The 22,355-nt window shown below is 35.6% G+C and overlaps 1 protein-coding gene across 50 annotated transcripts in view; it reads left to right on the forward strand.

Moving 5' to 3' along the window:
* The window catches only part of MBNL1 (muscleblind like splicing regulator 1), a 224,368-nt gene that overhangs the window by 87,419 nt on the left and 114,594 nt on the right, over window positions 1-22,355 (forward strand). For 4 of the 50 annotated variants that reach the window (XR_010155361.1, XM_063806338.1, XM_063806330.1 and 1 more), the window contains exon 2: window positions 3,679-3,798. The exons of the other annotated variants lie outside the window; for them this stretch is intronic. Coding sequence is in view for 3 of the 4 variants with exons in the window: in XM_063806338.1 (XP_063662408.1) it covers window positions 3,793-3,798 (6 nt within the window). In the remaining variant the exon portion in view is untranslated. The remainder of the gene's footprint in view (window positions 1-3,678; window positions 3,799-22,355) is intronic. 50 annotated transcript variants of the gene reach the window in all.

Consider the following 22,355-nt stretch of genomic DNA (forward strand, 5'->3'; position numbering starts at 1 on the left):
GGAATTTGTAATGTACCATTAGAGCTTTTCACTTTTAGGATGCTAGTTCATATTCAGATGACTTAGTATTAAAGATTGATGGGTTGTTTACTTTCTAGAAGAACCTGAGGAGCTCAATGTAACTTCACTTATTTTGACCTAAGTATGGCCTAGAGTTTATGCTTATTAATTCATTTATTTCTCGGTAAAGCCATGTCCAAGGAATTAAATAAAAGGAAATGGACCCGGTAAGGGTTGATGAATAAGAAGCTGTTACCTTACTCATTTACATGTATTACTTCAAATGTTATTGATTGATTGATTGATTGATTGAGTTGGAGTTTTTGCTCTATTGCCCAGACTGGAGTGCAGTGGCATGATCTCACCAACCTCTGCCTCCTGAGTTCAAGCGATTCTTCAGTCTCAGCCTCCCAAGTAGCTGGGATTACAGCCTCCCCACTACCACACCCAGCTAATTTTTGTATTTTTAGTAGAGACAGGGTTTCATTATGTTGGCCAGGCTGGTCTTGAACTCTTGACCTCAAGTGATCCACCCGCCTCAGCCTCCCAAAGTGCTGGGATTACAGGCGTGAGCCACTGCTCCCGGCCTTGATATCTCTTTAAAAATAAAGTTTGTTAAAATGATCAGAAACTTATATGCAGCTGATTGCATTGCCATTGACATCAGTGAGAAATAAAAACTATAGCTATAGTGGTTAAGTTGAGCAGTTGGAATCTGTAAGTCTGTATCTATCTATGTTTTATTTAGATGACTGGATAAAAGAGTCGTGATTCCTCCTAGTCTATCACGTGGTAATGCCAAGGTCAGAAAAATCATTTGTTATGATCTATCTTATGTAAAAGCCTGTGGAGTTACTTTGTTTTCCTCACTCATAAGATGTCAAAATGTGCTTTCTAGAATTTTTGAATAATTTTTGCTTAAATTCAGTGTTAAAGTTGGAGACTGAAACAAATTTAAATCTGTTGTTAGCCAAAGAGTAAATCAAGCTTATGTGGGTGCAATATATAACATGACTACCCAAGAAATTCTGCAAAAAATGTAGTTGTCTAGCAATTAGGTACAGAGTTGTCATCTTCCTTCTATGATAACTTTTGATTATAAAAATAATTGAAGGTAAATAAACTGTAAATGACACACCACCTCAAGCTATGCCACATGGGCACCTAAATAAGTTCTTTTTAGTAAATGCCACCAAATGGCTGTATTTCTTACAGCTTATGGCTAAATTCTGACAGAGGGGACGTGCCTTCACCATAAGAGTATTTTCTCTCTGAAGTTTTCATGGTTTTGTGTGTGTGTGTGTGTGTGTGCATGCGCACACACTAGTTTATATTAGGTTAGAGTTTAAAAAAAGCTGAAGATAGCCAAAATTAGTCCAGAGAGTTAGACTTGCTGCCAAACTAAAGAAATAGCTTGGTTTCAGTATTCTTCTGGCTTCTCAGTCTTAACATTTGGGGACCTGAGTGCTTGATTTGAGCTGACTGAAATTACCCAGATGGCCCACTTTGGGTCCTCAAGAGCTAATTAAAGGAAGTCATTTCAGTTGCTGAATAATCAAGGCCGTACCTTCCTCCAATGTTGGTTTCAGCCCACACCTTACAGATGATCGTTGGCTTTCTGAAGCTCTCTCTAAACTCATAATTATTGTCTGGACCCTGCATGTAACTAAATTAATTTGCCAAGGATGGGAATGAAATATAAGTTTTATTGGCAACAATGGTAATCCCCCAAAACAGAATGACAGATACTGTGATGGTAATAATGTTACTGCCCTGTTAATGCCTCCGAAGATAAGATACACTTGAAAAATAATGTGAAAACTGAATTTGTCCTTGACTTGAAAATCTGAGAATCACATAAAATGTTTGTTAACTTCTTAAGCTGGTAAATATCATTAAGAGAAATGGACACATTTAAGATAAGTTTGTGTACATATTTGTACACAATTAAGTTTTTGAAAAAAGACAGGGATATCAGATGCTCCTGCCACCAGGGTTCTGGCCAAACACGACATTTCCTACTCTTGTTTTTGAAGAGTTCTAACACTTCATCAGTTTTCAAGTGTCAGTAGAGAGTGGGCATAAAACCACAATTTCAGGAGCTGCATTCTCTGGGTCCAGATTTCATCTTTGCTACTTATTAGTTGTATAACTTTTGGCAACTTAACATTATATGCCTCAGATTTATCAGATATACCCTATTACATGGGAATGTGTCTACCTTGTTAGGTTATTGTGACTCTTAAATAAGTTAATACATGTAAAGAACTTGTGGAATTTCAGGGCACACAATGTTACCTTACCATTGATATTATTTGCTGTTATTAAATCTTAATTTTATGTAAACATTTTAAAATGTCTGTCTCGTTAACAATAAATGTGCAATATACAAATAAATGAAAATCAAAATTAGTGGTGGAGTTTTAATGAAATAATTTAGAGCTCCAGCTCTGGAACTCTATAATCTTCATTCAAATCACTGTGACCTTGAAGAAGTTATGTAACCTAACTAAGCCTCAGTTTCCTTGTTTCCAAAATGGGAGCAGTACTAATATCTAATCCTTAGAGGAGCTGTGAAAATTAAATGGGATAACACGTATAAAGCACAGAGAACAGTGCTTGGCACTTAATGAGTCTACAGTGTGTGTTAGCTATTGTTTTATTAATTCTGTCATGATGAAGTGAACACTGTGATGCAATACTTTTATACTTAGAATCTGCCTATATAGGGTTTTCAGTTTTGCTAATGAGGAGTGTTATTCTCTGCTGTGTAAAGAACACATGCTTTGGTGTTTATAATTTTTCTCTAATAGGTAAATGATTAGGAAAAGAATAACCTGTTTTTTTTACTTATCCTTTGTTGAGATATGTAAATTATACAAAAAAAACTGTAGATGGCTTTTTATATCTATAGGATTTTAGCTCTGGATAAATCAGTTAGGTAAATGCATTATTAATGTTGGAACCTGCTTAACTCTGTTGTCCAGCCACATTGTAGCCACTGGTTAAGTCGAACGCCACTAGAAAGAAAAGCAAATAATCAAAAACATCAAAATGGAAATGAAATATGGAGCAAGGAAGTCATTACTTCTGTAAAATAAAGGTCTGAGACCTAGTATTTTCCCATCGGTTGGAAGTATTGATTATGAAAACATTAGAATTTTCAGTAAAATTGTTTCTGTGCCAAGATGGCAGATAGAATATTATGAAAGAAATGACCAAAATTGCATATGACATTTATTTTATATGGTAACATTCTTTCTTTCATTAACAGGAAATTTTAGGGCAATTATTTGCTTATTGGGAATGAGGAGGATGAATGAAAATTTAAAAAGGATTCATCAAGTCTTCCTTATAATAAAGTAAACTTTTAAGAGCATGTTTTTCCATAGAATTAGAAACTTAGAATTTCATAGTAACAGTGTATTCATCACCTCATTTGGGGAGCAGATTTTCAGTATGATCACAGGAAAACATCTGTTTTGACACTCTGAAAAAGGTGCAGACGTACGGGCAAACTCTCTGTAGGTGTAGAGTAAATAAGAATGCTTTGGCTAGCATCCTGCAAGGAGGTGGGTCTAAATGGTCTGCTCCAGCTTCTGCTGCTGCTGCTGCTGCTAATATTGCTGGGAAGGAAAAGTGGCTGACCTGGCATATCCATTACTCTTGGTGCTGCAGCAGTCACTCAGGAAATGTTGTTTAAGGGGAACCTTCTGGATCCTTTTCATGGCACCATGGCAAGAAGAAGCTGTATCTTATCTATGGAAGATAAAGCATGGAGTTGGCTAATGGATGCTGGTGAGTGAATAAGGCAATTGGGGAGCCAGTTTGCTAAGATACCATTTGGGTAGGCCTGCTCGCTCAAGGCCTGAGATGACATCCATGGGAAATGGCTTTTGGTATTCTGTACATTAGAAACTGTTTTAGAGAGGAACCGTGGTTTTCACATTGGTGATCTGATCTGTGATTCTGTATATGTTCCATAAAGTTCTCATTTATTCTCTGCTTCACTACTTGAAATACTAATACTGAAGTTTGTTCAGTACTTCAGTAGATGGAGCATAGTTTTCCATGTAACTTCTTAGTCACTAATCTCTACTCTTGTTTTTGACTTGCCCTACTGTGATTTTTTAAAATAACTCTGTGGTATATGAAAGCAGTTGTTCCTCCTTTCAATTCTAAGTGAGCACCTTTTTTTTTTCACAACAGTAGATTATAGGATTTTAAATTATCTTCCCTTTTATGATTTACATCAGACACAAACATGTCAATAGTTTACTTTTGTCCAATTAAAAATTGGAAGAAATAAGAATTTTAAGTTAATCATAGAGATGTAGGTCAAATTTTCTTAGAATTATTATTCTGTGGTTAATAGGTATCCCATAAAAACGGTAAGAGCTATGTTTGGGAACTTACAGTGGCATAGTAAAGGTTCTGCCAAGTCATGGGGGAACAGACTTGTTTAACTTCAACTTTTAACAGATTCATTTGACCAACCCCCTCTCCTCAACTCTTCTTTTTTCATGAAGAGTGCCTTTCCACATGTGGCACTACCAGACAGTAAGTATTTATTGAGCACCTACTATGTTGCTAGGCAAACTAGGTGCTGGAAATATAACTGTGAGCACATTCATCAAAAATTTCTCCCCTTGCGATGCTTAACAACAGTTATGAAAACCTTTGTTTAGATGATCTGATCTTATGTAAGATACTTTAATAACAACATAATTTTTATTCAAAAATGTAATCTAAAGAGCTTCATAAGTGAATAAACCTACAATTTCTGATTGACAATGTTTATTTACTTTGTCTTCTCTTCCACTTTTTTGGGGGTTTGTTTTGTTTTTGTTGTTTAGATTGTTAAAAACTGGTTTTCACCAATGGGATTAAGAGCATAGGTGCAGAATACAAACTGCAATTGATTTTTAATTTTTTATTTAAGTCAAATTATTACCTTTAAAAAAAGGTCAGCCTCCATTTGGATTCTGCCATAGAGGCTTACACAATCTTTCTGCATTCAAACCTATCACATTGACATGATTATATTTTTAAAAAATTAAGTTTAGTTTAAGTCAAAATCTAACCTTAGGCACTGTCTCTAAGATGAAAAAGTATTTTTAAAGGAAAATTTAGATTCCTCATTCTCTTATAAAATCCCAGTTCCCTCAAATTTAAAATACTAACTGCTTAGGCAGTACTTAACATGTCGTAAGGTGGGAGTTACTTCATTTTATAACAATGTCTAACTCTTAGTGACTTATCAGACAGAAGTAAACCTTGCACAAGCTATTCTTGATAGCTTTTATTTCCTGTGTCACTTAGAATATATATTTTGCAGGTGAGGGGAGAAATCAATTTTCCCAACACAGGATAGTTTGAACCATTTGTCTCAAAGTAAAATAGACTACTATTACTATTTTAGTTACCTTAGAACTAAATACCTTGGAATAGAAGAAATTAGATACCTGAAGTCAAGAATTACACACACATAACTGCTTTTAGGCAATAGCTTTTCTTCTTAACTAATTACAGTTATAAAGTCCATGGTTAATTTGCTTCGAGTCTTGAAAAAATGAGAGTTCCTAAATGATCTTGACCATTTTCATTTTCATTTCATACATATTAGGAATTATTAAAGTCCTGTCAGAGTTTATACTGAACCTCTGACCTGATTTTATCCAGCTCATCAAAGCAAAATTGTCTTAGTAGCACTCTTTTGTAGCTGTTTAATATTTAATATTCAATGGGCTCCTTAAGGTGAGTTCTTGAAGGCTTGTGAGTAGTTGAAGAGCTGTGAATGGTGGTTAACAAGCTATTATCATCTCCTTGAAAAGCATAACATGAAGCAGAGATTCAGAAAAATCTTAGACAGCGAGTAGTCTATCTGACAATGCATCAAAACTAAATTAGTTGGCCAAGCATGGTGGCTCACGCCTGTAATGCCAGTACTTTGAGAGGCCAAGGCAGGTGGGTCACTTGAGGTCAGGAGTTCGAGAACAGCCTGGCCAGCATGGTGAAAGCCTGTCTACTAAAAATACAAAAATTAGCTGGGTGTGGTGGTGCACGCCTGTAGTCCCAGCTACTTGGGACGCTGAGCCAGGAGAATTGCTCAAACCCGGGAGGTGGAGGTTGCAGTGAGCCAAGATTGCGCCACTACAATCCAGCCTTCCAGCCTGGGCAACAGAATGAGATTCCATCTCAAAAAAAAGAAAAGAAAAGAAAAGAATCACCAACTAACTACATTAGTTATATTTTCTGTCCTTCCTCTTCTTTATCCTTTTTCTTTTTCCATCTTTTGTTCTTCTCATCTCTGCACTGCTTATCTACTTGCTTTGTATTCTTCTCTTTGTATTCTTCTCTTATCTCATTGAATTTCTTCCGTCTGCCTCATCTGATCATAATAGAAAGTGATAAGTTTGATAAAATGTGTATTGTACTTACTAAAAACAATTTTAATTATTTATCAATTTAAAAATCAGTTGTTTAACCTTCTCTCTGTCTTTCCATTTTCTCATCTAATTCCCAATAATGTTGCCTTTTAATTTCTGCTGCCTTGCGGATCAGCACCCTGGGATTTTTTTTTTGTATTTGTAAATTAAATATTGAGATGACAAGATATAATAATTTTATGTCACTTATTAGATTTTTAACCATAAATGCCGTAGGCATGCTATAATATGTATTCCTTACTTTTCTTTCTAGAACTAAATCTCCATACCCACTTCATCCGTGTTTTTGGCTTATGTATGGGATGCTAGAATGGCCTATCTCCGTGTATTTTGTTGCATTTCTCCATTGCTTCTTGTGTTCTGGTGGGAATCTTGGTGATTCTTTTCAAGCACTACCTGAGCTCTGTGCCAGTTGTTCCTCTTCTCCCAGGGTGTTGTGCTGCGTGGTCATGTCTCCACTTCCTCAGCCCTGTCCATTGACAGAACCTTGGGTTCTGTGATGGCTGCCTCTAAACCCTTGTGAGAGCGGGGAACATTCTTCCCCCTGCTGCTACAGTTGAGCACCGTGCTGGGTACCATGTTGCCCTCTACACTTGCTTTCAGTTGTTAAGGCTTCCCAAGCTTTGGCTGTGGCTCAGTGATCCTGCTGTCAAAACCCTGAAACTTTCCTAGCCTGGACACTCAGTGGTAGCAGCAGGTGTTGGGATTTCTCCAAGCCCCTAAGACTCTGGGAGGAAGAGAATGGCTGTTTGACATAGACCTCAGGAGTTTTCAAAGCACCAAGAAACCTCTCCAGAAGATATGTAAAGGTAAGATTCTGATTTCTCTAGGAAGCCGTTCTAGAAGCTAAAAACAAAACCCTGTAGCTATGGATTTAATATGTTAGTAGTTAAAGAATGTCCTTGGGAAACTCTGTTTTTGATCAAACCAAAATATGAGTCTTAGGGAACTACTTATTAAAAACTCTTATAGGAATTTTGTGTGAGATTCACATTAGTTTTATTTATATTAAACTTGGCATGGAACAGATTTTTAAATATTCCATTTTTTTATTCGAACTCTGTGAAGCACTTTTTCACAATCTGCATTGTATATCTAGTAAGAGAAATCTTGTTGAGAATTAAAATGGTTAAAGATAAAATAGAAATTATTTTTTCAAATACCGATGTTTTATTTGCCTCTGTGTTAATATTTAAAACCAAAAACATTTAATGAATATATCTTCAAATTCTTCAAGCTGAAATTCTTAAATCCATAATTAATTCAAAAGGAATTAGAAGAGCAGTTCAAATCTTAGTTGGTAGTGCTAGGGATGCATTACTGTCCTTTGTCAAAAGTTACTGCTTAGTATTCTAACTATAGTGATTTCTTGCTTTATTTTTAGATTTTAAAGGGAAAAAATTTAAAATAAAAAAACTTTTTGGGAAAAAAATTCACTACATATGGATATAAATAACCTGAATGGAGGATACTTGTGGAGAGGTGGTGAGGGTGTGTGTGCGTATGACGGATAGGGGAGAGAGATCAGCAGCATCTTAAGTTAACAATACAAAACACCTCTTCAGTGTTATGAGTTTGTGGCAGCTGTTATTTAGCACCCCCTTCCTTTTCTTTTCTTTTTTTTCCCCCTGCTTCTATTTTCAGGCAGTAATCTGTGAAGTGATATTAAGACACCTCTTCTAATATGAGATCATTGTTGGCCTTACTGTCAGTTTAGGTCTTTTGTTCACCCATTTGTTTTCTTTTCAATATTAACTTAATTCCTTAAATGGTTTCCCCTTGTTGAAATTAACGCTATTAGCTTAATGTGGTAACATTGGAGCCCTTTAATTTCAATGGCCAAAAATGCAACTTAATTTTTAAAAATGAAGGAAAATGTTTACTCATAGCTGAACAAAATGAAAAATATTGATCTTTGACAGTGTTTATTAAGGATGCTTTTTATTTTTAGTAAACTTTATTTTTATTGATATTTCATTTAACATAATTTCAGAGTAGCTCTGTGCTGTAAGATGAGCAAAACAACAGATACCCTGAATCTCAAAGAGCTTTTTCTTTCGTGTTTTTCTTCTGAGTAGGGCATGAGGTTTCAGATTCCCCAGTGTTGACATCTATTATTTTCTACCTTGAGATTTTACCTATAGATACAGAAAGAGGAGATAAAAAGGCCGGGCATGGTTGCTCATCCCTGTAATCTCAGCAATTTGGGACGTCAAGACCAGAGGATTGCCTGAGGCTGTAAGACCAGCCTGGGCAATATAGCAAGACATTGTCTCTTCAAAGATAAAGAAACGAACAACAACAACAGTAAAAAACTGGGCATGGTAGCAGGCACCTGTAGTCCTAGTTACTCAGGAGACTGAGGCAGAAGTATTGCTTGAGCCCAGGAGGTCGAGGCTGCAGGCATCACTGCACCCCAGCCTGGGCAATAGAGTGAGACCTTGTCTCAAAAAGAAAAAGGGGAGATAATATCAACATGCAAAAACTGAACAATAGTAATCTCTTGTGGTGTATACTTGCCACCTCTGTAAGATTGTAATGACAATGACTGAGTTTTTTCCTGCCAAGTTCAGTTCCGTTTTTTTTTAAGTAAAATATCAGACTATGTGAATTTATGGACTTATTTCTCAGAGTATATTAAAAATAGTGGAAGTTGGGAGATTTTTAATTCTTCATGAGTCCAAGCTGAGACATAGCTACAACTGACAGGATCTGTTCACCATACATACTTCCAAGTTTGGAAACTATCAGCAGTCACCTGCAACTAAACCCACAAGCGTAAGTGTTCCAGAGTGTTAGAATCTTATTCGCATAATACCTAGCAAGATCCCAGCTGTAAACGGGAAAACTCAAATGTTCCTTTGGATTCTATGACGGCTGAGAAGCATCCAGGCCTGCTAACTCACTGAAGAAGAATCCAGCAGAAGGGGACTGGACAGAACCTACTTTTGCATAACCACTGATCCCACCTAAAGCAGCCAGTGCTGCATAGACAAAGCCAGGCCAGTATAAAGGCACCTGTGGGCCAGGGTCCTTCTGTGTTGTTCTCTTCTAATTCTCTCCAGACAGGAGACTGCAGCAGGCCTGCACCTATACCACTTTCCTGAAGGTCTGGGTAAATTGATGACGGGACACAAACTGTACGATGCTTATTTTTTAAAATGAAAAGATGTTTAACAAAGCATTTTATTCATACATGAAAACATTCAAGTTTATTCCCTCTAGACTTCAAAGTATAACTAAATGAAATGTTTTGAAGTGCATTAAAATGGGTAATTCTTTCATATATAAAAACAGAAAAGTGAAAATTTCATGCTTTTATTAACACTTATAGTGAGTTTATAATTTTTTTAAATGTGTGGCACAGTCTCAAGCTAGTGGTTAGCATTATTTGCAAGTTTGTCTATAGAGTGCATTTTGTCTTTTCTATTTCTAGAACTCTTAAATTCCCTTGGGACAAGAAATGAAACAAATATAAGAATGTAAATTATGAATTCTCTTTCTTGGGAGTTTAATTTTAAAAAATAGTTTAAGTACTTTTGGAGTGGGAATTTAGAACACTTAATTCACAAACAGTATGAAGTACTTAATCACTGAAAGTATTAGAAGTGAGTGTTAATTCTCAAAATAAGGTCTCAATCGCAGTCATAATTTCTATAAGAATTTCTGCCATCACTCTGTTCATAAGACTAGTACTGCTCAATTCGCATTGTTTCCTCTCTCCCTTCTGTTCTGTTCTGTTTTTGGAGAGCATGGGAGCTGTCCATACCGGTAGGCAATGAGGAGAATGTTTATAATTGAGATTGAGTAATGTCAAATATAAGCCTTTTATGATACGATTATTTCCTTTGTTGTAATAAATTTCTCAGCCTCATTAGGCATATCCATGTAGAAAATAAATTTAAAAATAAGGTGTGTACAGAGCAGCTAAAAGAGGTGACAAATATAGGGATGAGCCCAGATAGTGACATTTTTGATACTTTAAGGGAGTATTTCACTTCAAAAACAAAATATTCCTGTTTATTATTTTTAGGTGGAAATAAAAGCTCACTGAATCAGAATTATTCAAAATTAAAATGATGTCTTTAGTTAATGGTAGTAATGTATGGATTACCTGTTACCTTCAGTCCCATTACAATGATTATTTTATTTATTTTTCACAAAAACACCTTGAGGTGTAGTTAGCATTATTTCACCTATACAAGTGAGGAAACTGATACCAAGAGAAACTTGGCCTCACAGCTGGACGGATTCAAACTCAGGAAGTGTGGCTCCAGAGTCCATCCATCCTTAGAGGTCCTTGTTAGTTGTAAATCTGACATTGAGTGCCAGTTCTCCAATCAGTCCTAACCCTTTTCATACCCTGGTACCAGCAAGGGGATTCTGTCTGCACCTCCTTCCAACTCAATTTTGGGTTGCCATTCACTTGCTGGCTATTTGACCTATCCTCTCTCAGCAATAATCCCACCCTGTCTAAAATATGAATAATATTGTCTCCTTCTCCGGGTTTTTATGAAGATTTAATTTTACGAGACAGAGTATGCCAAGCACTTAGCACAATGGCTAGCATATAGAAAATAGCCAATAAATTGTTGATGTTATTATGTAATGTTTCCAGGGTCACACAACTAGAAAAAGATTGAGTCAGAATTCAGGCCCAACTCTGTCTTACTGGAAAACTAAACAAAACACACACACACACACACACACACACACACACACACACTTTCCACAAACAACAGGACCTACAAAGCAAAACTCATGCTCTTTCTGGATTATAACACTACCTCTCAACTCTAACCATAACTTTTAGATGAGTAAATAAGGATGTCATGTATGTGCTGAAGGGATAAGTAGCATAGTTTAGTGGCTTAGGGCAAACTTTCAAATTGAGGTTTCCATTGTGTGACAGCAGGCAAGTTAACCCCTCTGAGGTTCGTTAACTACACATATTAAACTAAAAACAGTTGTATTGCATTATCATGGATAATAAATTTTAATACAATTAAAGAGCTCCAATAAATGTTGGCTTTTAGTAATTGATATAGATATAAATGTTTCTTTAAAAATATATTCACAAAATTGGGATGCATAGTTAGTGAAATCATAAACATGTAAAGTCTTAGAGATGGATATAATCTTAGTAGATTATCTTCCATTTTTGAACAGTCTGTATGCTTTCTCTGTCAAATCCATTTAACCTCTCTGAAGGGTCAGTGGAGAAAGGGGAAGAAGGCATCAGAGATCAGGACTGACCCAAATACGGGGTGGTTTTACCTCCAGAGATGTGGGCAAATTTTCTCAGTCTTGGCTTGATGTCAGTGACTAGCATTGGAAAACCAGATGGTGGAAATAACCCCTGTTAAGCAGATGATGGGATTATCAATCTTGTGTTCTTTCTCTTTTGAAGCAGAACCCAAACCAACGGTTGGGACTCCAGTCCTGAAGAGAGAGAGAGTTACCTGGACTGAGTTGAATGCCAGAGTTTAACCTTGAATGCTAGTCACAGCAGGGACTTCTTGAATTCTTGGAGCTCAAGTGTCTGGCCTGCCTTACTAGATTCTGAACACCTTGAGGTTGAGGATGTGTATCATAATATTTATTTGCAACTTTAGAACAGTGTCTGGGAAATAGTGGGCACCCAATGCATGTTTGATAATTAAATAAGAGCATAAGATCCAGAAACAGTACAAAAGATCTTGTTTAAGGATCCCAAGCCATCAAAGGGGTTAGAAATCGAGGCTGCAGTGCAGAAAGCATAGGATGTCCTGTGGTTGGGGGTGGGTGCCATGGAGCTGAGGGTGCATAACATTTGTAATGACGGGTTTAGGAACTCGGTAAACTGAAACTGTCAGTGTAGCCTATTCAATAAATGTAGGAATAAAGTATTCCAAATTGTTTAAAAAATGTCGTAAGCAGATGACATATTTAAAGAATTGAAAGCCATTGGAATCCATTTATATTAGTTTTTCATACAGTGAAAAATAATATTTCTGGCACTAGAAACTCAATTTGGTACCAGAGACTTGAGGAAAAATGTATTTATAAATGTGTCATTGATATATTCCCTTATAAATAAGTTATTAAATAGGGTTTTATGTTTATAATATTATAAAATTGTAATTTGTATGTATCAACGTTAAGAACTTACATGGATGATGGGGGAAGTAAGAGTGGAAGTGTAAAAGATGACATTTTTTGGGGGGTGACTGGTATAACTTTGAGGTTTGTTTTTTAACTATAATTTTACTACTTGTTTGATATATTTTTCCCAGAAATATGGTGAAAACATCTTTCAGTCAGAATCTAAGTTAAAAAACATAAAACATAGTAAAAAGAACAAAGAGAATTAACTATGTTTGGTCTATTGAGACAACAAAAGAAACCACAAAGCACAAACTCATACTTTTTTTCGGACTATAACACTACCTCTCAGCCCTAACTGTGCCTTCTCTGATAAATCAGGATGCCATGCGTACTAATGGGAGATGTAGCAAAGTTTAGTGGTTGCCACAAAGGTGATTTTAGGTAGTCCTAACAGGTATTGCAGTGATTTGGCGTGGTATATTAAAAGCCAGAGACACTGGTACCTTGTATTAAAACCCTGGATATTGTGTGCTGGCACCTGAAGGAAGGTTGTTTAGAAAACTTAAACTGAGAGTAAAACTCAAACCAAGTGTTTCCGTGAACATTTGTGTCTTCTTAATTTGAAAAAAGCTATGTATTACACCAGTGCTCCTGTCAGTGTGGAACTTTCCGGTTTCTCAAGAAGAGTCTCTTAAATCAAGCACTAAGTTAATATTACACATTTAAACATTTTCGCTTTAAAAAACATGCATTGTTGTGAAAGTAAAATATTAAATGTAGAGAGAAATTGTCACTTACACGTGTACCTTATTTTGTAGACTATAGAGTCCATTTGTGCTATTATTATTTTCAGATGTGCCTGTAAAGTGGCTTCTTTTGCTGTTCTTCTCTTCCTGCTCTCTCTGTATACACAAATGTCCACACAGATGGAAAGGCACACAAAGACACACAGACACCCATGCTTTTGCTTTTACTGTAAAAGAGTCATACTAGAGTAGAAATTACGTGACATTAATTCTCTATAATTCTCTATTTCTTTGCTTTCATGGCTATGTATGCCTGAATTGTATATAGGTCTAGCCTACCATTTGGGCATGAAAACATTGTTTTACTTCACTTACCCTGGGAGACTTTTTTTTTTCCCTAAATTCCTAATGCCTGTTTTTAATTTATTTTGGCAATTCACTATGGGAGTTTTAATTAGGTAGTATGTTTGGGTTACTATTGAAGCAGTATGTATTAACTACCAAAAGTTAAACTCATCGTAAAACCCTTTACACATGAAATAACTTAGATACCTTGAGTACCAGCTTTTCTTTTCCCTGCCCTTATCCTGGATGTGTCCTTGGCAGTTTAATCTGCTTTATTTTACTCCTTTAAAAGCGTAAAATGGAATGGCTCAAATAAAATCAGTGGGATCTCTCCCTGAGGAGAATTTTGTCATCAGAAATAAAAGTGACAACACCAAGAGGGAAAGTGTTATAAATAAAGTGAGTGGTGTTTGGTAATCATCACCATTCTTGATTTCCTATGTGGAAATAGGACTTTGATATATGCATTTTTAAAAGCGTCTTGCAATTTAAAAAATTACACATGGAACAAGCCAAATAAATATTTTTAAAATATTGTTTTTATTTAGAGAGACAGCTGTATAAACTGCTCTGTGTATGTGTAAAACATTGATAATACATTAGACATAATTTGCAGAAACTACTAATTTTCACATCATTTCCAAGTAGAATTGCAAAGGTACAGTACTGGTTTAGCTTTATGGTTAAAAGAATTGGCTCTAGAGCCAGATAACACAGGCTCAAACCCTAGTTCTGCCGTTTACTGGTTGTGTTACCTTGGGTAGGTTACTTGACCTTTCTAAGCTTCAGATTTCTAATCTTTATTTAATGAGTTTTAATAATAGAATAATAGGATTGTTCTGAGGATCAAATAAGTTAATAAACCACTTAGAATAGTGTTCAATAGGCTAGATTTTTGTTTGTTTGTTTGTTTGTTGCTATTCTTTTTGTGTTATGTTTTGTATCCAGCAGAAGTGGTTATTTAGCTTCCTATTTTATGAGGTAGGACTGATGGGAATTGACAGTCTTAGGAAAAAGTACAACTGTAAGTCGGTGGAAGTTTTTCCTAGTCAAGATGTCAAATGCCAGAGGTCAGATTCATGTGGCAGGATGGGGTCCAAACTGTACAAAAGCTTGGAGATGAATGAGGTGAGACAGCTAAGCTTAAGACAAAAAACAATGTGAAGTTATGTCCTTGGGCAGTGTTTGCAGTAGTATAGTGCCGCTTTGGAAGACTTAGAAGATGATCCTCAACTGTGTCCACTCAAAATAGGTTCTGCATCTCAATGTCATAGAGTCAGAAATTTCTACCAATATCTGTTTAAATCATCGTTTATTTATATTCCTTAAATATTCATACCTTTCACATAAATGAGATACATTATTTTTAAAAACGCAGTTTTCCTTCTTGATTTTTTCCATATTGTCCCATTATTCTGAGAAGAGTTTATTTTATGAGAATTAAGTTATTATCTTACAGAATAAATCTGATTACTGACTAGATACAAGATAACCACATATTTTTCCTAGAATAAGTTAATTCCAATTTTACTTATTTGTACCTTATATGACTATTTTCAGGTTAGAAAAATGTGGTCCTACAGTTTTGTTTTGAAGTTTGCCTGGGCCATGTGAAGCCACCATTATCATTTACGTCAAAAATGAAGGTTATCTGTTGCCCAAGAGAAAAATATAGCATTCTCAACTTAAAACACTAAAATAGTGAGGGTTTCATAAGCTGTTTCAGTGATTTCTGACCTTGGGTTGGAAAGCTCTCATGTCTCGGTTACCTCAGTGGGTATAGTGACATTGTCCCAGTCTCCACTACCAAATTGTTTCAAATCCCTTTAATTAAAAAATAAACAAAAACCAGTCATGGTGACTCACACTTGTAATTCCAGCACTTTGGGAGGCTGCAGTGGGAGGATCACTTGAGTCCAGAAGGTGGAGACAAGCCTGGGCAACATAGTAAGACCCTGTCTCTACAAAAATTTTTTTAAAAACAAGAATAAATTATCTATATTGTAATTTCAAAGTTTAGGATTGAGAGATTGAGCTCATGCTTTTTAGTGTAATTATAATTTTGGAGCTATGCTGACATTTGTAAACAAACGCTTAGTGAAAACTCATAGAACAATAGAACAGCCAACTATACTGTATTAAGATTGCTACATGAGAAGAGTTCCCTTTAAAAAGGAAATTTCGGCCGGGCGCGGTGGCTCACGCCTGTAATCCCAGCACTTTGGGAGGCCGAGGCGGGCGGATCACGAGGTCAGGAGATCGAGACCATCCTGGCTAACACGGTGAAACCCCGTCTCTACTAAAAATACAAAAAATTAGCCGGGCGTGGTAGCGGGTGCCTGTAGTCCCAGCTACTCGGGAGGCTGAGGCAGGAGAATGGCGTGAACCCGGGAGGTGGAGCTTGCAGTGAGCCGAGATCGCGCCACTGCACTCCAGCCTGGGCGACAGAGCGAGACTCCATCTCAAAAAAAATAAAAAATAAAAAAATAAAAATAAAAAGGAAATTTCAACTCAGAGGAAAGTTTGATTTATGTTCATTATAGAACCAAAATTATTTAAAAATATTTTCCATGAGTTGAAAAGTAACATGAAAAAAATGGATTATTTTAAAAGCATTAATTGACACTTAAAAAAATATATTTTTATAGAACCTCAAATTGAGTTAAAATTATACTTTTAGTCACTTTTAGGTTATAGTTTTCATATCAAATGTATTTTAAATTTAGGTTTTATGTTTTTTAAGTCTTCAAATAGGCCATTTTCTGCCTATTGCTCAAATATGTCGACCCTTATAGCGTCAGGTCAGTTTACACTGAAGGCTTTCAATGTGTTTGGCATTTTTAATGGAAGTCAGGAGCTTTACAACAAAGAAGACAGAAAATCACCTAAGAAGACAGTGTGAAAAAGCACTGGACTTGGAGTCAGTTATTTGGCTTCCTATGACAGGTCCCCATTTGATCACCATGTTACTCTGTGTGTGTCATGTTTTCTCGGAAGCATACCCGCCGCCATCTTGACTCCTTGGTTGAACAAATCTAATAAAGATAATGCACAGCACAGTACTTTTTGTAAACTGAGACTCATCTCTGTGAAATAATTCATTTATCTGAAAAGCAATATAAATGCATGTTTAAAAATATACTGTGAAAGTCAATATTTTTATGAATTCTGCTCATGAATCCCACAACTGTATGTTGTTCTCATGAACAGTAAAATTGAAAATGTAATTATTGTTTTTATAAGGATAATTGGTAGTATAAATTTTAATCTATTTAGAATAACAATGAGGTGGGTGAAAAGAATACAGACTTTTCCTCCAGGATGAGTCATAGATTTTAAAAATTAAGATGATATTTACCATTTAGTCTACAGTTTTGAGAATGATAGCTCTGTTGCTTGAAAGAGTTAGATACCTTCCAAAAGAGAAAAGGAATGTAATGGGAGGAGAGATAGGCAACAGAAAACAAGCATCTGTCCCTTATGGAGAAAAATGTATTTTTAACAGATACTAGAGAATATAGAAGTTGCTATATCAACAAAAAATTTTTATTTGCTCAAGCAGGTGGATAAGCCAATGTGTATTTACTGAATAAATGAGTATGTGCTAGTGGAAATCAATGAGTGAGTGAATAAGTGAACAAGTAAATGGATAAACTCAGTAGGTAACACATTATTCTTCCTGTTTATTATTTTTAGGAAACAATACTTATTTTAAAGTATTACAAAGAATTCACTTAAAGAACCCTGGTGAAATTCCTCAATTTCTCTTGTGGTAATAGGCAGTTGTTATAGTACCGTCATAATCTTTTGGTTGTAATTTATTATGTAGGTTGAATTACTCTACATTTACAGAGCTTTTGGGAATCAGGAGATGAGAAAACACAAATCATAAGCAAAAGGGCAGTTAGTACTATCCTAAAAATAAACATTGGCCCATGTAATCACATCCTAAATAAAATAAACTGAAGTGGGTTAAGAAAATTATAGCGGTTTAGAAGAATTTAGTGTGTTTTCTAGCCCCATTTTCATTTGATTTTGATAGTAATGATTATTAAAGGAAGACAGAGTACTTTGTACTTTTAACATTTAGCCGGCAGCAGCAATTGCAGCAATATCCAAAGTGTATTGAATGTCTTTGGTGTAGAAAAAGGCACTGGACTTGATATGATCATAGAAGGTTTTTAAGTGCTTGAGAAAAAGGTTGGGGAAGCAGGTGAAATATGAGATTAGGGCTTGTTGGAAGTCTTAGGACATTACAGAGAGCATAATAAGTCTTACTACCTCCTGGGAACAGAATGCATGGTTACAAAAATAAACTGAGGTGGAATTTGAAGAGAAGGGAAGAACTTTGGCTGACAGGGAAGCAAGATCAGGTTAGCAAAAGTTCTGGCTATCAAGACCTCTCCTGGGGGCCATTCCCTAAGAATGTATCCCTTGTGCTAAATAGAGTATGTATGTACAGGCACACTGTACATGTTTGAAATACTTGAATAACAGTTCTTCAGGGATTACTGCGTAATTATTTGTGTCTATTGCCTTTATTTATCTTAGTGCTGATTTATGGGGCTAGATTTTGACTTAAGTTACCTACAATGTCTTGTTTCATAGTTTGAGAAAGTACATAAACAATATTGAAAAAAACTAAACATCAGTGGTGTTATTTAGTGAATAGAACAGTTGGAAACATACCTTATTTTTAAAAGAATAGCTGAATGTGACATATCCATGGCATGTTAAAAAATGAAAAAAAATGGAAACTGACTTTGAACAGATTATTGAAATGCTAGTGTATAATTTTTCTGAGTTGCACTATAAAAAATTTTTACTCTCGCAACTAGAGGAAATCCCTCAACTGGAAGTGCTGGATATAATTTCTGACTTATCTATTAGTCATCCTAATAATAAGAAAGTATTTAGTTCCTTTTTTTCATAGCGGTCCATCTTAAACAATAAAATTGCATAGCCCACTCAAAGATATTTCAGGAAAATTGAGGTGTTGCTTTCAAAAAAGTATTAAAAAGTGGGCACAGTAAATTGTGTGTGTGTGTGTGTGTGTGTGTATGTGTGTATGTGTGTATTTTAATGCTACTGTTTTTATCATTCATTTCTCATCATGTAGATAGGAAGGTTAGCAGAAAATTACCTTGAGATTTATAGTTGGGATGACTAGGCCTGGAGCATTGCCCTTTGCTAAGATAAGAAATATAGGTGTTAAAATTGATGTTTTCTCTTTCTTTTTAGGGAGAACATGTAATTGGTTTGGGAGGGTTGAATTTAAGGAAAAACATCTGAAACCCACTTACACAGAACTGATAGTGCTGTGATAGGAAGAAAATACCCAGAGAGAATGTACAGTAAGAAGAAGGAATCTAAAGACAAACCTTGGCGCATCTCTCTATAACCAGCAGTCAGAAAGGAGGGAAATCAAAAGAAAGTGTCAGAGAATGAGTAGGTTAATACATAGCAGGTAAATGAGGATGGTGCTTTGCCAAGGCAAAAGAGAAAAACATTCAGAAAGTAACTAGTTATTCTGCAGAGAAGACAAGAAATGAGAAAAAAATCACTTTGGCAGTTAAAAGGACAGTAGTAATCTTTGAAAGCAGATGAGTAGAATTGGGAGAGAGGAGGTAGAATTCAGATTGTAAACCAGATTCCAAGAAGATGAGTCACTAGTAAATTGGGAGATAATGCATGAGGCCTCAACACATGTAGACAACTCTATAAAGAAATTCAATAATAATAAGAGAAGTGGGAGTCAGCTGAAGGATTCAGCACAGAAGAGGTTGTTGTAGAGCAGTGAGGGTTATTCCACTGCAGAATAGTGGAAGCATGTCTTTTTCACTAAGGGAAGGGGCAGCTGTCAGTGGAGAGTGAAAGAATGAATGACAAATCGCTAAAATAGGGAAATATCAGAGAAGATGAGAAGGGATTAAGAAAAAGTGAGTTAGAGAGATTGGCCTTGAATGGAAGATTAACCAAAAACTTCCTGAGAGACAGAAATGAAGGTGCTTAGCCAGATTCCATTCCCTAATACTACCTGCATTTTGGTCATCCTTGTCATTTGGGTGGTTCCATGCCTTGGGTCCACACTCCTTTCTTTACTCTTTTTAAAAATATTTTATTTTAACTTTGACTTATAGACCCACCTCGATAGAATTTCATGAGGGCAGAGGACATGTTTTATCCATTCATGTGTTCTAATGTGTTTCAGTAACCCCCGAAGTCAGTGCTCTTAGGGGAAGAAGTTTCATAGCCCTGCCTATCGATCATAGTACAAGGCTGATGACTAATTAGCTACCTAGGTGAACCTCAAAAGCTGTTTCCAAAACAAGTCCTCAATTTCTAATGAATGGGGCAGATTATTATGTATCAGACTTTTTTTTTTCCTGTTTTTGGTTAATAAAGTTACTGCATAACAAAACATAACTTAGAGTTCAGAAGTGGATATATCCAAAGCCAGATAAAAGTTGTAACTATAATTCATTGTAATAAGTAGAAACATTTAACTGAAAAAAATGAAAAGACAAAAATTTGCAAGGCAAATAGTTGTTAAATGCCATGGTTTATACCACTATGTCAAACAAATGAGATTTCATTATGTCATTATATTTTGTCTGATCCATACCATAGGCACAAATCCCTTGATTACAATAGTTGGATTGCATTTTCTGATTCTTACATAGCAAAAATAACTGTAAGCAAAAGTTAACTAAATGTTTTCTTCCTCTCATGTAGAAAACATGTTTTATGTTAGTGTTTGTTTTATGGTTGCTATTTTTTCTGTAAGTTATTAGTTTTCAAGTTTTATTAAAGGTGTAATTTCACAGTTGGAGTATATTTGTCAAATCCTGACCCTTTTTACTTGTACATATATGGTACAACAATTTTTTAAACACCTTTTTATGTGTAAACACTTATAGGAGGGGTTTTAAGGTAGTGGGCTTGAAGTCAGACTGCTAGTGTGTTGAATTCTGGCCTCAGGAATCACTAGCTATGCAATCAGATACAAGTTACTATAAGCTGTAGTTGTGTCATCTGTAACACTGGGTTACTTAAAATTCTTTGCTGAAATGACTTTTAGGATATTTAAATGAAGTGAAACACAAAAAGCATGCAAACAGGGTCTAGCACATGATAAAGCCTTATTAAATGTTAGCTACTATTATTATATTTTCAGATTATATTTTGGAGATTCAAAAGTACTTAGTAAATGTCCAGCATTGCTCTAAGCATATACTTGGTCTCTACTAATCCACTTTATTTATTTTTTTCACAAATGATCGATAATCTAGTTTTCAAAGTACAGTTAGATAGACATAGAAACATTATGAACTGTCTACCATTTTTATGGCTTTAGACTCAACATTATATTTGAAGTGAAAAATTGTAGCTATTTTAATTCCTAAATTATGTAAAGCTATAAAATGTGTTATGTTAGCCAGTTGGTTTTATTCCTCCTGAAAATACTTTGTTTTATTTCTCTTCAGAAGGAAAAATAGATAAGACAGTAAATTTAGGATGAGCAAAATATGGCCGATGACAACTTTCATGTATTCATTTTTTCATGTTTTAAAAATTATTACTATCACTAATCACTGAAAACACTGGTTGATTATGACTATTGTACAGTTGCACAGACATCTTGTTTTCTTCTAGAGAGTCCCAGGAAAGCATGAGAACATCATTTAACTACACTAGAATTGTAAATTAAAACACAATTTTATCCTGGCTCACTTCTCTAGGGCTGCCTTGAACCACTCTTTAGTGTAGACTCTCCTGTCCAACCTCCCTGGAGTTTTTAAAACACATCGCCCTGTCTCACATTCCTGTCTTCACACAATTTTCTTTTCATAAAAATTTTCCCACCCTGGTTTTTTTTTGCTGTTGTTGTTTTTTTTGGTTGTTGTTGTTTTTAAACTTACGACTCATCCTTTTAGACTCAATACCGGAGACAGCTCCTCTGGGGAGTCTCCCTTGATCCCCTCTATTTCCTAAGCTGTGGGAAATGTCTCTGTTAGTAACCCACATCAGTTCCTGTTGCAATCATTTACTGACCTGAGTCCTCTGGGATGCAGCAGAGACAGATCATTTGCCCTGCATGTACCGTGGCTAACACTGTTGTGTCAGTGCTCACTTAGTGTTGGTTGAATGACTACATGCAAGAATAGCTGTTTTAATTTGGACATTAGGCTAAGTTTTATCCTTTTTAGGGAGGTGCATGGATGTAAACTTCTTGGATTATGTAGTACGTTATGAAATGAACTTGTTTAAGTCTATTTTATGATGAATAGTTTACAAACATAGAAACAACACTTGTAGTAAACTCTCTTAAAATTAAATCCAGACAGATTTAAACTATGTATGTCAGATATAATTTTTTATCTTTTATATGAGAGTACAAAAGTCAGAGTACTCTGTGATCAGCGAACAAAAACACACCTCAATCTCAGAAGCTTATCCTAGCAAAGGTGTCTTTCTTTCTCCTGTAAAGTCAATGGTGTACTCTTTCATCCAACTACTCAGGAATCCAAGCTTACTCTGCCTTCCTCTGATGTGTGGCTTCCAAAGTGTCTGAGGCTGTGGCAGAGAGAGATGGGAAAAGAACAATGGTTTCCAATAATCTCTTCTGGGAAATCAAACCACCATTTACGCTTAGTGTCTTTTGGCTAGAATAATGTGCCACCAACTTAATGCAACAGAGGCTGAAAAGGTTGCCTTTTAGAGTAGT

Source organism: Pan troglodytes, chromosome 2 (genome assembly GCF_028858775.2).
Source record: "Pan troglodytes isolate AG18354 chromosome 2, NHGRI_mPanTro3-v2.0_pri, whole genome shotgun sequence".
Taxonomy (NCBI): Eukaryota; Metazoa; Chordata; class Mammalia; order Primates; family Hominidae; genus Pan; species Pan troglodytes.